The following is a 16,915-nucleotide window of genomic DNA, read 5'->3' as shown; positions in this document are numbered from 1 at the left end:
GTGATGACCTGGCCTCTTGCCCATGGTCAGCTGGTATAGGCTCCAGCTTGCCTGCGACCCTGTGCAGGATAAGCAGCTACAGATAATGGATGGATGTATTTTACCTTCAAATATTTCTCTGTAACAGATTTTTTTTTTTTGAAAGAGAGAAAGTGTTTGTAAACCTATAAAATTTTCTCTGTATTTACACCACAGGTGCATGCCAAAGACATAAAACAGACATTTATGACCAATATATATTAAAAAAAAAAAAATAAAGTGAAAATCAAGACTTTTGCTCAGTTGTGTACATTTCCTGAAGCTACCCCTGGTAAACGCTTATTGAAGGATATCTTTAATATAACTATTACATCTAAAATATAATTTTTAACCCATTCTGCCAGGGATGTTAAGACTTACAGCATATAACCAAAAGGATCATATCATATTAAACTGTAGGCTGCTTTTAGTGTCGTTCAGACACCAGATTATTAATCGAGTAATGAGGAGTGATACAAAAACAAACATACAAATAAATAAAGACTGCAGAATAAGTGATGAACTGTGGAAGTGTAAAAATCTGTTTATTAGACTTGTTCTGACCAAGAAACATGAAATTTCCTCAAACACGTTCCATCATTAACACGTTAAAGTCTGTATTCAAACCTCAGCTTTTCACCAAATCAGATCAATTAAATAAATCAAGCTTAAAAAAAACCAAACAAATGATAAACATTTCCCACATTCTTTCTCTTTACCTACAAACAGTTTATTTACAAAGTATACAAAAGTCCAGGAAGTGAGGGTGAGAATGTGCGAGTCTCTGAGAGGAGAAGAATCCACACTGAAAGAGTTCTTAAGTTTGTGTCCTCTACTGCACTCTGTACTTATAGAACCAGCAGAGGCCTTTAGTGAAGTTCCAGCCCAGTGTGACGGAGAGAACGTAGAGGAGTCCGAGCAGAGCAAACGGGTAGAGCAGAACCACCGTGTTCTTCAGAAAGGGTAGTGCTGAAACACACAGCAGGAGACAGGAGGTTAAAGTTCATATCCTTTTAGGGATCATGAGAATTTCACAATGTTATATAATATTTAAAATCCTACAGTCACACTAGTGTTAAACTAGCATTACTGTTATAAAAAAGGACAAGGTTATTTAAAATTTATGGAAGGAGTCTCCAGTGTCAGTACTTTGTAACAGACAGAGGTAAAGCTGGAATGTTTGGTTTTCAGACACAAGAAAGAAACATATTGGTGACATAAGCTCCATCCCCGATTCCAAAAAAGTTGGGACAAAGTACAAATTGTAAATAAAAACGGAATGCAATGATGTGGAAGTTTCAAAATTCCACATTTTATTCAGAACAGAACATAGATGACATATCAAATGTTTAAACTGAGAAAATGCATCATTTAAAGAGAAAAATTAGGTGATTTTAAATTTCATGACAACACCACATCTCAAAAAAGTTGGGACAAGGCCATGTTTACCACTGTGAGACATCCCCTTTTCTCTTTACAACAGTCTGTAAAAATCTGGGGACTGAGGAGACAAGTAGCTCAAGTTTAGGGATAGGAATGTTAACCCATTCTTGTCTAATGTAGGATTCTAGTTGCTCAACTGTCTTAGGTCTTTTTTGTCGTATCTTCCGTTTTATGATGCGCCAAATGTTTTCCATGGGTGAAAGATCTGGACTGCAGGCTGGCCAGTTCAGTACCCGGACCCTTCTTCTTTCCAGATGTGTAAGCTGCCCATGCCACACGCACTAATGCAACCCCATACCATCAGAGATGCAGGCTTCTGAACTGAGCGCTGATAACAACTCGGGTCGTCCTTCTCCTCTTTAGTCTGAATGACACGGCATCCCCGATTTCCATAAAGAACTTCAAATTTTGATTCGTCTGACCACAGAACAGTTTTCCACTTTGCCACAGTCCATTTTAAATGAGCCTTGGCCCAGAGAAGATGTCTGCGCTTCTGGATCATGTTTAGATACGGCTTCTTCTTTGAACTATAGAGTTTTAGCTGGCAATGGCGGATGGCACGGTGAATTGTGTTCACAGATAATGTTCTCTGGAAATATTCCTGAGCCCATTTTGTGATTTCCAATACAGAAGCATGCCTGTATGTGATGCAGTGCCGTCTAAGGGCCCGAAGATCACGGGCATCCAGTATGGTTTTCCGGCCTTGACCCTTACGCACAGAGATTCTTCCAGATTCTCTGAATCTTTTGATGATATTATGCACTGTAGATGATGATATGTTCAAACTCTTTGCAATTTTACACTGTCAAACTCCTTTCTGATATTGCTCCACTATTTGTCGGTGCAGAATTAGGGGGATTGGTGATCCTCTTCCCATCTTTACTTCTGAGAGCCGCTGCCACTCCAAGATGCTCTTTTTATACCCAGTCATGTTAATGACCTATTGCCAATTGGCTTAATGAGTTGCAATTTGGTCCTCCAGCTGTTCCTTTTTTGTACCTTTAACTTTTCCAGCCTCTTATTGCCCCTGTCCCAACTTTTTTGAGATGTGTTGCTGTCATGAAATTTCAAATGAGCCAATATTTGGCATGAAATTTCAAAATGTCTCATTTTCGACATTTGATATGTTGTCTATGTTCTATTGTGAATACAATAGCAGTTTTTGAGATTTGTAAATTATTGCATTCCGTTTTTATGTACAATTTGTACTTTGTCCCAACTTTTTTGGAATCGGGGTTGTATAACTAAATTTATAAAAACTTGAATGGGTCAAAAAGAATTATTACTGTTGGCAAATTGCTTTGTTATAAATGTAATTAAACACGTTGGGACATGCGGTTTGAGGAAAACAATCAACATCTACATGTCAACAGCGACTCTACTTCATCACCCCAAGTATTTTATTCCTTGTTTAAGTCACATTTTAACTATATTAACCCACTTATTTCAAGAGTTTTCTAATTTAGAACATGTTGTTACATCGACACACATGGTTAAGACACACACATTTGCTATAATAAAGGCGCACGCACACACTTACCGCTGTAGCCGAGGAATGTGATGTATATGTAGTAGCCGATGGCAATCAGCCACAAGGTGTTGCCCACGAAATATCCCACGAACCAGTCGGAGTTGATCACCACAATGTCTGTAACACAAACACAATCGGTTATACTGCATAGGAAGATCATTCTCATCTGAACATTACTGTCGTTTATAGATTAGATGCACGCTCTATGAAACATCACTCTGTTCTCCAGTTCAAAATAAAACAGCGCCCTCTACTCCTCACTCTGTGATAATGCTAACATCCAGTGGTGTGTACAAGGTTTTCAGTTCCACATCTGCACATTAGTGTAGTATTTGAACTTCCTGTAGCTGCTAAAGTAATCACACTGGTTCTACTGGAAAAACTCTTGGATGCGCAAAACCTACTGCCTACCCTGATCATAGGCTTAGCTAGCGAGCCGTGCAGCTGTGTTTAACACGCCCAATTCCCAAAAAAGACGGCCTATAAATTTTATACTAACCTGTGCGAACCAAAATTGTGAAATTTTGTTGTTTTGAGAAGTAATTTTGTGCATTTCTGTGGACATTTTTGTCGACTGTCGGCGGTTTCCCTGGGCGTGCTTTCCATATTTGGAAGTTAAATCAAGAAAATCAAATTTACTGCCAAAAATGTAGCGTTCTTATTGGTCAGACTTCGAAACAAGGCTTGAATGGAAGCAAAATACTACGAGTTTTGAGAGCTTCGCCGGCGAAGCTGAGCAGGTTTAGAATGAGTAGGTCATGTATTTAGATAAATATCTTGGCGAGTTTTTTATCATACAAGCCTGATAAACATATTGACAGAAACTTTATACTTTACACTTTCCTCTGTGCCCACTGACAAATAATAAGGTAGTTTTTAAATGACCTAAATTAGATGAAACATAAAACTTGTCCCTTCCCTCAGTCACACCGGACTCAGTGTACTCTTCTGCATTCATAAAAGACTGTTCCCATGGTAACGGCATGATCATCACTTTCACTCTATCGGTTTCGATTGGTTTCTCTTTCGCCAAGATTTACATCATCTTAAATAGTACTTTCATAAACTACCATTATTATTGAATTTTTTTGTATTGTTTACAGTATTTACATTTCAAGTAACTACAGGAAAATTTCATTTCATTTGTAAATTAATTCCACTTATTTTTAACTCCTGTTTATTCCTAACATTTTGTGATGTAACATTTCCGTTATGTATATTTCATAAAATCAAAACTTGTTAAAGGTATCTATTATTTTCAGTTCTATATATTTCATAATATTAATCTTCAGAGTTGGCTGAATCTCATTTGTTATCTTTGTTGTGTTTAGTAAAGATGTATTCTGTGTAATTAGACTTGACTGCAGCAATTTGTATTTTTTTTGCCTTCAGTGCTCTAGAAATTATAATTTAAGGTTTCTGCTTTTATTGCAGGAATTTGTAGAAGATTTTATTGATAATTAGTGATTTGGAAAGTGTTAGTTAATGAATAAGAAACTAAATTTAAACTTTGTTAACACACACATACTGTTTATCGGCTGCCACCAAGTTACACTCCCTACTTTCAGAAAAACACTCCCAACCTTCCCAATCCTGGCTAAGCCCCTGACTAGAGGTCTGCGCGGGGCGGATTTTTCAGTCCCGCTCCCGCCTGCGCTCGCATTGTGCAGTCCCACTCCCGCCCGCAAAGAATTATGATTTTCAGTCCTGCTCCCACCCGCGCCCACAAAGAATTATGATTTTCAGTCCCGCTCCCGCCTGCCATATTTTGTCCCACTCCCACCCGCAAATCCCGCATGATGCAGACGTTCGCATTATTTCTCAGGAAAGTTCTTGTCTTGACACAGCGTGATGGTGCCCCGCCCCCTACTTTGAGTGGATTTGAGCATAAATATCTACAGCTCACGTTCACGTTTGTTATTATTTACCTTGTTTCTGAATTCAGCATGTAGTGTCTCTAATAATAATAATTAGTGTTGTCAAGCGATTAAAATATTTAATCGCGAATCGCACATTTTTGTCACATGAGAAACCATTACAATTCTCTGATCAGCATAAAAAAGTGAATGGGCTTGCTTTGTAACAATGTTTTTTTTTTATTGCAAAGCAGAGCTAGCAAGAGAACCATGAGTGAACAACTCTAATCAGAGAGACAGGTTACACAGTGACGGTAGGCTTGACTCAATGCTATCCCAGAAATCCTTCCTGTAATATGCAAATTTGGCCGCCTCTGATTGGACAGCCAAATTTGCATATTACAGGAAGAATTTCTGGGATAGCATTGAGTCAAGCCTACCGTCACTGTGTAACCTGTCTCTCTGATTAGAGTTGTAGACTAACTCAAGCAGTAAATCACTTTACTCATGGTTCTCTTGCTAGCTGGGTGTGAACAGCGAGTCATTAGAGTTATCAAAGAATTTCCCGTTAGGGTGATCAATGGCAAATTTAAGATGCCATTCCTCACTCAATCTGACAATCTGACTCTCTCTGCAAATTTAGGCATCTTAAAATGTTTTTAATTAATGCAAAATAAAATATCCAGCACAAATTATATATGATAGACATAAATTAATAATTTATAAATTTTATTTCAAACACGTTTTTAGTTAGCAGGACTGCAGCTTATCACCGCTCCCGCCCGCATATGTGCACTCCCGCTCGCATATGTGCACTTCTGGTCCCGCCCGCGCCCGCAATGAGCTTTCAAAATTTGTCCCGTGCCGCACTGCTTTGTGGCGGGTCCCGCGGGACTCCCACGGGAATGCAGGGCTCTACCCCTGACCCTGATGGTCATGTGAAACACTGTCGACCATTAGGTCAAAAATTCATAAACGTACCTTATTAAACACTGTATTAAACTCCAGATGTTTAGAAAGTAACATTACGTTTATCTTAAAAATAATCCCACAACTGCATCGTTTATAAAACACACTCAGAGGAAAGTGCTATCTGCCATCTCTGTGTTTCCGCTATGTACAGTTGGCTGCGGCGGGCTGCTGCACCTTGATTTTTGCCGCCGCACCTTCAGGAATACCCCTAGGAGCTATATGTATTCGACTATATTATCCGTTGCTTGCCTAGTCTTTGCGTTTGGGGCGAAGCGCAGTTCCACTGGCCGAGCTAGCAGTTACTTGATTGGTTTCCACGGGTCGCCGTGAGCTCTGATTGGACAACGTTCCGCCTGGAGCAGCGTAGCCAAGCCAACCTGAGGTAAACTAACTACTACGCGGCTGTCACTTCAGCTGTCAAATTGGGAAAGGTAAGTGTTGGCAACAATTCTTGAAAAGTAGACAGCAGATGTTATGTTACCTTATATTTCCAGTGTTACTTGAAATTATGTTTTGTTATGTCATAATTACGTTATGTAAAACTATGTTAGGCCACGTTATGTTACATACTGAGTATTGACTACTGCTGAGACGTCTCGTTTGGCCTCCCGGTCTTCTGTGGTAGATTAGTCCGTTCACAAACTGAGGGGATGAATATCCACATGTAAACAACTACATAGATCTTCTAGATAGATTATCGTTTGGCATTTTCCAGATATAGGTCGTGAGAAATGTAAGGGCACTTTTTTCGATTTCATTACAGCCTATCGCCAGAGCGCTAGTTTTTATTTGAGCTTAATTAAGTCGACTGATAACGTCAACGCGATATCTTTCAATTGCAGATGAGCCTGTTGAAGTATTTCGCCAAAAAAAGAAAGGCGACAGATGAAGAAACTGGGCAGGTAAGATTCATTCGTGCAAAATAAAAGTCATTCGAGCTAGGGATGGGCATTCGATTACGTTTTCTTCGCCGATTGTCGGGAGAATTAACGATGAATAATCGAATAATAATTAACATCTTTATATTAAAGTAATCATAATTATTGCTATAATTTATCCCATTAGATTCCATGGCGGCCGGCGTCGGCCGTATTGTATCCCATAGTGGCCGGCGTCGGTGTTTTAATAGGCTATATAGGTGAACGGACGACGCCATCATCCCATTTACAGATAAGCCTAAATACTCTTAAGATCAATATTTCAGACCCTCTTCGATTTATTTTCATAATAAAAACACGTCTTTGTAATCAATTATTTTTAGATATTTTAGTTTTACTATAGATCTTACGGTTTGCGAGCCGTCCTTGGATACAAACCACAGGTTCTATCGGATAGCCTATACACTAAATATCGAAACTGCAGACCCTCTTCAGTGTGTTTTTAGAACCAAAGCCATAACGTTTGTATTTAACTATCTTAGTTTTACTAAGATAGTAAAATTGTGGATCTAATTCAGAACATGGATCAACTTAACATTTTGAAAACACTGGCATGTCAGCATGACGAGTGGTGCCAACTGTACCCATCCTTAAGCAAGCTGGCAGCAATAGCCCTGACCGTGCCAGTGTCAAGCGTGAATTGTGAGAGAGATTTCTCCACAATGAACAGGGTAAGTATAACACTTTGCTATATAAAAACAATATGGGCACACAATAAATATTCCTCATTTCGCTCATATAGTCTGTTCTGTTTGATGCCTAACAGGTGAAAACAGACATCAGAAACAGACTGCAGGGGGACCATCTGGCTGCATGCATGCGCCTCAGCATCAATGGACCTCCAGTCAGCGAGTTCCCCTATGAGCAAGCCTTAGAGCTATTTTTCAAAAAAAAAAAAAAAACAGGAAAATTAAGTGCTCTGAGCCAGCCTGCAAACTTTGCCACTGATATGTTTATGTGCGATTTCCAATAAATGTGTACTTGTAGTAATCATGTGTTGTGAGATTTATGTTCAGGGGGTGGGGGTAAGGGGTCGCTCTGGGGTTAGGTGTGGGGGGAATTTAGTCTCCCTGACTGTTTTCTAAACTGCCTTGCTCTGCAGATTATGCTTGTTCTTTCAAGACTAGGTTTATTCATTTATTCCCTTACAAAGGGTCACCATTTTAGAGTGTGTTTTGTCAAAAAATTTCTCAGAATGCTCCCATATCCTCGTACTCGGGTGGGACGTCTGAGTGCAGGTCTTGCCACCACACCTTCAAACATTTTCTAGGGTAAACACTGCATCTTCCACATACACGACCACACAGATGCCCATGACTGGCTAGCATCCCTGCGACTGACAGTGAAATGAGCGTATGCTTCCTTCCAACCTGAGAGCACGGCCAATTTTGCTCCCTTTGCTCCCGTGTGGTGTGGCATCGAATGCATGATGATATATAATTATCACCACAGCAAGGTAAAAGCGGTGTAAAGCTCCATATGTAAATGAATATGATAATGCATCGACCTGATTTTTAAAAAAGACTCACGGTTGATGAAGAAAAGCTGGAGGAAGTGTAAGATGACCAGCAGAGGGTAGAAGGCATTCAGATGCACATCGAAGGCGTATCCCCATTCTACATCATAATCCCGACATGGATGCTTCATCAGGTATTTATTACTGACAATCCTATACACACACACACACAGTTATTAGATACATGAGATTGTGTGGGTGATGTGATCTGGATTATGATCGGCTCTCTGTTTGGATACCTATCTCACATTTAAAGCTAGACGGCCTTTTGATTTCATAAAATCAGTGAAATTTAGTTTCCTCTGAAATGTGGTCATGGTGATACATGTTTATTTCTGTAATATCTCACAAAATATCAGGCCATTCTGTGGCTGGGAAGTTCTTTAATTTGAAGGGATTCCTGAGCAAACAATGTGCATGAAATCGCTCGCTTTGTGCAGTCAAGCAGACAGCGGAAATCTGTGTGCGCGCGCATGCGCAGATTTACCTTCTTCTTTTGGGTTTTACAGCAGCTGGCATCCACAGTGTCGCATTACTGCCATCTACAGGTTTACCTTTGACCGTGCACTGACAGTTCCATCATTATGTCACCAAATGAACAGCTGATCACACCGAGGTGCTCGCTGACCGCTGATATTTATTAGTTTGGTCCTGCGTTTCCTTTCCTTCGTATACAACATGTCTTTTCTTCTCACTTTCTGTTACTGTAGTCGGTCTTTCACATTTCATTCGCACACTCACGTCCTCCATTTTTCTCTCCTGTTTCAAATTTGTATCCCACAATGCCTTGCGCGAACGGGGAAAGCCCACCATGTGATGCATGATGTAGTATCTTGAATTGGGTCATGGTGAAGCAGGAAAAAATAGTGGAGAATTTAGGGCCACGTGGCTCTAAATTTATTAATTGTTCTATTTAAAAAAAAAAACTAATAAAATTGGAAGTCTGTGATTCAAATTCAGTCGCTTTCGGTCCACTTAACAAAAATAATTGGGTGTCAGGGAAAATTCTTTTTAAGACCTACACTTGAAAAATCTGAAAGGCCGTCTACCTTTAAGTCCCATTTTATCATATTACAATAGTAACGATTCAGGCTGCTCTGGGTACGTGGTACATCGCTCTGGATAAGAGCGTCTGCTAAATGCCATTAAATGTAATCTAATGGAAAATAAAGTCATTAAAAGAGTTGGGGGAAAAGAAGAGCATTAGGCCCTGTGGGGTATTCGGCCGTACTAGACTGAAAAGAAAGAAAAAAAGAAAGAAAGCACAACTTTATTCAATCACACACTTGTGAAATTTCCTCTCTGCATTTAACCCATCTGAAGCAGTGAACACACATATGCGAGCAATGAGCACACACACATACCCAGAGCAGTGGGCAGCAAGGGGACCCAAGGCCGTCCCATATTAACCTAACCTGCATGTCTTTGGACTGTGGGGGAAACCGGAGCACCCGGAGGAAACCCACGCAGACACGGGGAGAACATGCAAACTCCACACAGAAAGGCCCTCGCCGGCCACTGGGTTCAAACCCAGGACCTTCTTGCTGTGAGGCGACCGTGCTAACCATTACACCACCGTGCCGCCCGATGCTCAAACTTATCACCAGCATGTCAGACATTACTGCAGATTACTCAGGAGCCAGTCAGAATGCATGATAACTGAATCCAGTAAAAAGAAACAGAAGTTGAAAGCTGGACTCTTCTGCTCAGGGGTTACTGCCCCACCCCTGTAGAGAATCGGCTCTACTGCAAAAAAAAAAAGTTGACTTGCTGGAAAACTTGCACTTTTATCACTGGATTTGACACCAGTTAATTTGTAATTATGTCTTTGCTTGTTCTGTTACACTTAAGACTTACATTCTTTATACCATATTGTGGCAGCGAGGGCGTGGTCAAGTGCCGGTCTGTGAATGGAGGGCGGAGTCAGGGAAGGTAAGTGGCAGAATCACTGCACCTGATGGGAATTAACCTGTGTATTGGCCCTTTTCCACTACCCTTTTTCAGCTCACTTCAGCTCGCTTCAGCTCACTTCAGCCCGACACGGCTCGCGTTTCGACTACCAAAAACCAGCACGACTCAGCTCGTTTCAGCCCTGCTTAGCCCCTAATACTCGCACCGTTTTGGAGTGGGGCTGAAGCGAGCCAAACCGTGCCGACTGAGGCTGGGGGCGTGAGCAGACACTCCCCTGTGCACTGATTGGTGAGGAGGAGTGTCCTCACATGCCCACACACGCCCCGCGAGCGCGCTGGGATCTGTAAACACCGCAAACCCGGAAGAAGAATAATTATGAATTACGAGAATTTCTGAAGCCTTATGCGCCTCGCCTCATCTATACGCTCTTGCCAGTATCTGTCCGCGTTGTCGGTGACAACAAGCCACAGCACCAAGACCAGCAACACTAACGACTCCATGTCCTCCATGTTTATTGTTTACTATTCGGGTCGTGAGACTACCGCTGAAAAGATCACCGAATCAGTGACATACAGAGCATCGTGGACGAGTTCGCGGAGCGCAAGGCTCGCCGTATGCCCTTCAAATAATGCGCGCAGTAGGCTATTGATGTTTTATTATGAGCCATGTACAGTATGTCGCCGAATGTTTTTTTTGTTTCTGAGTTACATGTTCGTTTGAAGGACTTAATGTACAAAATAACATAGTTGCACCCCGGAGTGTTGAAATTGGTAAACACAGTGCATTCAGTGAGGTTTGCACCGCCCTCCTTTTATTTCTGACTCTTCCTGTCACCGTTGCAACCTCTGAGCGCTCATTCGTATGCCCTTCAAATAATGTGCGCAGTATAGGCTATTGATGTTTTATTATGAGCCATGTACAGTATCCTAATGTTTTTTGTTTCTGAGTTACATGTTCGTTTGAAGGACTTGATGTACTAAATAACATAGTTGCACCCGGTAGTGTTGAAATTGGTAAACACCGCAGTTGCGGACATTTTGTAGCCTAAAATGATGTTATGATAAGCTTTAATAAAGGGCCCGGTCATTTGCCCCGCCCCCGGCCCGGCTCTGACTTGTTCCGCCACTGTCACTGATGTCACTGTTTGCGCTGCTTAACGACATCACGTGACGTCCACCCACTTTCGCTAACTCCACCCAATGTGTCCACCCACTTCCAGCCAGCACGGTTCAGCGCGGTTGTAGTCGAAATGCAACTCCAACAGCCCCGCTCAGCTCGACTCAGCTCGACTCGGCACGGCACGGCTCAGCCGCGTTTGTAGTGGAAAAGCGGCATATGTGTGTCTTCCCCAGTGACCGTGCCCTATAAGAGGAGAGGAAGAGCAGAGGAAGGGAGCTCTCTCTCCCCAACCAGAACGCTTGTGTGTGGGTGCGTGTGACTGGGAGAGTGGAAAGTGAAAGCTGAAAAGCTAAAATAAAAAAAATAAAAATAGAGTTTGAGAGAACTCAGTTCTGGCCTGCCGTGCTTCTGTGCTCCACCCACCTTAAACCATTTCTACACATATAATTAAAAAAAAAAAAAAAAAAAGGTGTGGCTCCTAATGCCCCCCTTTCCCTTAAGGCCCCGTCACACTTATTCGGAATTAGCAGGAATCAAGCAGAACCAGCCGGAATGAAAACATTTTCAAAATTCATGCTACATTCAGGCGGGAATTTCAAACTGGCCAACATTCTTGCAGCTTCGTAAGAATGCCGTTCCAATACTCAGAATGCGCTTTGAACCCGCCTTGAATGATTCTTGCACATTCCGGGTGTATTAGCTTTCAAATGCAGTTCAAATGTACAACCCCGATTCCAAAAAAGTTGGGACAAGGTACAAATTGTAAATAAAAACAGAATGCAATAATTTACAAATCTCAAAAACTGATATTGTATTCACAATAGAACATAGACAACATATCAAATGTCGAAAGTGAGACATTTTGAAATTTCATGCCAAATATTGGCTCATTTGAAATTTCATGACAGCAACACATCTCAAAAAAGTTGGGACAGGGGCAATAAGAGGCTGGAAAAGTTAAAGGTACAAAAAAGGAACAGCTGGAGGACCAAATTGCAACTCATTAAGCCAATTGGCAATAGGTCATTAACATGACTGGGTATAAAAAGAGCATCTTGGAGTAGCAGCGGCTCTCAGAAGTAAAGATGGGAAGAGGATCACCAATCCCCCAATTCTGTGCCGACAAATAGTGGAGCAATATCAGAAAGGAGTTCGACAGTGTAAAATTGCAAAGAGTTTGAACATATCATCATCTACAGTGCATAATATCATCAAAAGATCCAGAGAATCTGGAAGAATCTCTGTGCGTAAGGGTCAAGGCCGGAAAACCATACTGGGTGCCCGTGATCTTCGGGCCCTTAGACGGCACTGCATCACATACAGGCATGCTTCTGTATTGGAAATCACAAAATGGGCTCAGGAATATTTCCAGAGAACATTATCTGTGAACACAATTCACCGTGCCATCCGCCGTTGCCAGCTAAAACTCTATAGTTCAAAGAAGAAGCCGTATCTAAACATGATCCAGAAGCGCAGACGTCTTCTCTGGGCTGAGGCTCATTTAAAATGGATTGTGGCAAAGTGGAAAACTGTTCTGTGGTCAGACGAATCAAAATTTGAAGTTCTTTATGGAAATCAGGGACGCTGTGCCATTCGGAATAAAGAGGAGAAGGACGACCCAAGTTGTTATCAGCGCTCAGTTCAGAAGCCTGCATCTCTGATGGTATGGGGTTGCATTAGTGCGTGTGGCATGGGCAGCTTACACATCTGGAAAGACACCATCAATGCTGAAAGGTATATCCAGGTTCTAGAGCAACATATGCTCCCATCCAGACGACATCTCTTTCAGGGAAGACCTTGCATTTTCCAACATGACAATGCCAAACCACATACTGCATCAATTACAGCATCATGGCTGTGTAGAAGAAGGGTCCGGGTACTGAACTGGCCAGCCTGCAGTCCAGATCTTTCACCCATAGAAAACATTTGGCGCATCATTAAACGGAAGATATGGCAAAAAAGACCTAAGACAGTTGAGCAACTAGAATCCTACGTTAGACAAGAATGGGTTAACATTCCTATCCCTAAACTTGAGCAACTTGTCTCCTCAGTCCCCAGACGTTTACAGACTGTTGTAAAGAGAAAAGGGGATGTCTCACAGTGGTAAACATGGCCTTGTCCCAACTTTTTTGAGATGTGTTGTCATGAAATTTAAAAATCACCTAATTTTTCTCTTTAAATGATACATTTTCTCAGTTTAAACATTTGATACGTCATCTATGTTCTATTCTGAATAAAATATGGAATTTTGAAACTTCCACATCATTGCATTCCGTTTTTATTTACAATTTGTACTTTGTCCCAGCTTTTTTGGAATCGGGGTTGTAGTTGGAACACAGTAGGAATACCTACGGTAGAATGCTGTTAGAATGCAGTAGAATTATTAAGAATGCAATTAGAATACACTTTGAATGCCGTTCGATATTTCTCCTCTTTGAATGCACCTCAAATGTTTTGAGTATGAGCAAAACATTCAGGCCGGCCACAAGAATGGGCCTGAATGTTTGGAACGCACTCAGAATTTTTAGAATGCACTTCGAATATTCCGGAACATACAAAGAATTTTCATTCTGACGGCATTCCGGCTCATTCTGCCTCTCGTGTGACTACCCTATAAAGTAAAAGATTTCTGCCACTGTAAGAAAAAACAATTACAAGAAAATAAAAACAGGGACTCCCTGCCTGTGCTTCATGGACGTCTGGACTTTGAGAACCTTTCGTATTAGTGATATTCACGCATGCGCTCCGACTCACCACATGAGCGTGGAGATGAGGAGACCGACACCGATGCAGTCGATGAACACGACCCAGAGTAAGAGCTTCAGCGTCTCCACAAACCCCATATCTAACACCAGACCGAAGCCTACTGTGGACACTGTGGGGGGAAAAAAAACACTTTAAAATCATACAATTAACCTTTTCACCCTCACACACTTGACATTTTCAATGTGATAAAATACTAATTATATACAAAGACATTTTTATCACCTTTTTTAAAAACAGTGCCAATAATTCCTGAGATGACGATTTATCAACTTGTTCAAAAATGATTCATCTGTTACACCTGATATGATGAATCAACCAGACATGTGCTGGCTGCAAACTGATATTTAAAGTGTTGATGCACTGAAATTTTGTATCTATGGTTTAATTTTCACCCAAATTAATTTAATCCTTTTTTTTTTCTTGTGTGTGTGTGTGTACTGACCACACAGCCAGATGCTGAGCAGCACGAGGAAGGCAGGGTCATCGCGAGCCCACTGGTCTTTGGTCTGTTTGCGGTAGTGGAAGTTGCGGTACACTCTCTGTGGCGAGGTGAACAGGTAAAGCATCTGCCACATGGCGAACTCAAAGTCCATCTGTTTGAAGTGCAGGAGGCGGCGCAGGTATTTGTAGCGCTTAGCGCCGGCGGTGTGTCGAGCAGCATCACGGGAGTTCAGGCTGCCGTTGGCCTGTCTCTGTGGGGAGTACGCTGTGGTGGGCAACATACTGACACACACACACTGATCATTACAATCAGAAGAGTGAGACCAGCAGACACAACTCAAACACTAAAACTGGCATCATCTGTATTTAACTCCATCATTAAACTGAAAAGCACTTATCCTCTGTTTATAACTGTTCTGATTACTTAAGTCACCGATTTACTTCGTACATCACCATGCTTACTTATAATGTAGTTTATTTAATTATTATTTTTATTATTACTTTCTTTATCTTGGTGCATTTTTGCTCAATGTTTACAGTTTTACTTTATTTTATTCTTATTGTCTGAGCTTCTATTAACAACATAAATTCTAACTATAAGTAAAAATAATTTATAAAAATGTAAAGTTATTATTCATTGTTTTAATATATTACAATTTTATATCATTTTATCATATTCTTGCTCATTGGGTTTTCATTTCCGATCATGACTTTTCTTTGATCCATCATTTTATACCATTTGGTCTCCTCGTAACCTTTTAAAAGTCGACTCCTATTTCATTGCTGTTTTACTGCTTCATGTGTATCACTCTCTGTACTGCGGTTATCAAAAATGAACCAACACATTGTCAGAATCAAGATTTCAACAGCGTTCTGGTATAAAAATATTCTATTCATTCATTTCAAGTCCAACTCGTGCCCTAATTTTAAGGACTCGTGACTTGACTTGAGCACTGATGACTCGGACTTGTACGTTAACTGCATTCGGATTCGTAAATTTCTTTATGTTTTGTAACATGGCATAATAATTTGGCATAAGACATTTATATCTACATTAATTATACATACACTACCGTTCAAAAGTTTGGGGTCACCCAGACAATTTTGTGTTTTCCATGAAAAGTCACACTTTTATTTACCACCATAAGTTGTAAAATGAATAGAAAATATAGTCAAGACATTTTTCTGGCCATTTTGAGCATTTAATCGACCCCACAAATGTGATGCTCCAGAAACTCAATCTGCTCAAAGGAAGGTCAGTTTTATAGCTTCTCTAAAGAGCTAAACTGTTTTCAGCTGTGCTAACATGATTGTACAAGGGTTTTCTAATCATCCATTAGCCTTCTGAGGCAATGAGCAAACACATTGTACCATTAGAACACTGGAGTGAGAGTTGCTGGAAATGGGCCTCTATACACCTATGGAGATATTGCACCAAAAACCAGACATTTGCAGCTAGAATAGTCATTTAGCACATTAGCAATGTATAGAGTGGATTTCTGATTAGTTTAAAGTGATCTTCATTGAAAAGAACAGTGCTTTTCTTTCAGAAATAAGGACATTTCAAAGTGACCCCAAACTTTTGAACGGTAGTGTATAATTAATGTAGATATACTTCATTATACTAATACTAATTCCGTACAAGAGAATGCATGTTCACCTGTTCATACGTCATGTTCAGGAACAAACTAACGTTCATGGCGCTAAAATGCCTGAAGAGACGCCCCTAGGATTGTCCGCATTGCTTATACAGACTTCTCATGTAGTGAGAAAAAAAAAATTAACTGCTGTGTGTTCCATATGTAGAAGAACTATCGAGGAAACGATGGGGACAACCTTGAACTTCAATCATCATTTGGAAAGACTCCACCCGGACAAGGAAGTGACACGCTATGTTCATTGCTCTGATGATAGCAGGGCTTGCTTGCTGACTGATGAACTAGCTAGTGTTAACCCTCTCTCATGTTATTTGCCCTGTTGATAGCGGAGCTTGTGTCTGACTCGACTCGGGTCAATAGAGGACTCGACTCGAAATTTTCTTTCATGACTTGGACTTGACTCGGACTTGAACACTGGGGACTCGAGACTGGACTCGGACTCGAGGTTTAGTGACTCGACTACAACACTGCAAATTGACGTTATTTGTTTGTGTGATTAATTCATGTTACCTAAACTATTATGAAAAAGTGTCTATAACGCTACGTTCACACTGCAAGGCTTAATGCTCAATTTCGATTTTTTTGTGAAATCCGATTTTTTTGTGAGGTCATTCACATTAACAAATATATGCGACTTGTATGTGATCCTCAGTATGAACGAAAAGCGACCTAAAAGTGTTCCGCATGCGCATTGCAGGATACGACGACGTCACACGCAGTGAGCATGGCCAGTGTTTACGGAAGTA

At 40.9% G+C, this 16,915-nt stretch overlaps 1 protein-coding gene across 2 annotated transcripts in view; it reads right to left on the bottom strand.

Moving 5' to 3' along the window:
* Positions 1–539: 539 nt before the first annotated feature.
* unc50 (unc-50 homolog (C. elegans)) overlaps positions 540–16,915 on the bottom strand; it is a 28,999-nt gene continuing 12,623 nt past the window's right edge. For both annotated transcript variants that reach the window (XM_060920090.1, XM_060920089.1), the window contains exons 2-6: positions 14,513–14,793; positions 14,059–14,179; positions 8,288–8,427; positions 3,002–3,109; positions 540–987 (exon numbers count right to left, since the gene is read on the bottom strand). In XM_060920090.1, the coding sequence (XP_060776073.1) occupies positions 851–987; positions 3,002–3,109; positions 8,288–8,427; positions 14,059–14,179; positions 14,513–14,792 (786 nt within the window). In that variant the 5' untranslated portion in view covers position 14,793 and the 3' untranslated portion in view covers positions 540–850. The remainder of the gene's footprint in view (positions 988–3,001; positions 3,110–8,287; positions 8,428–14,058; positions 14,180–14,512; positions 14,794–16,915) is intronic.

Source organism: Neoarius graeffei, chromosome 4 (assembly GCF_027579695.1).
Source record: "Neoarius graeffei isolate fNeoGra1 chromosome 4, fNeoGra1.pri, whole genome shotgun sequence".
Taxonomy (NCBI): Eukaryota; Metazoa; Chordata; class Actinopteri; order Siluriformes; family Ariidae; genus Neoarius; species Neoarius graeffei.
Note: the sequence above shows the minus strand (reverse complement) of the source record. Positions and strands in the feature narration are given on the sequence as shown.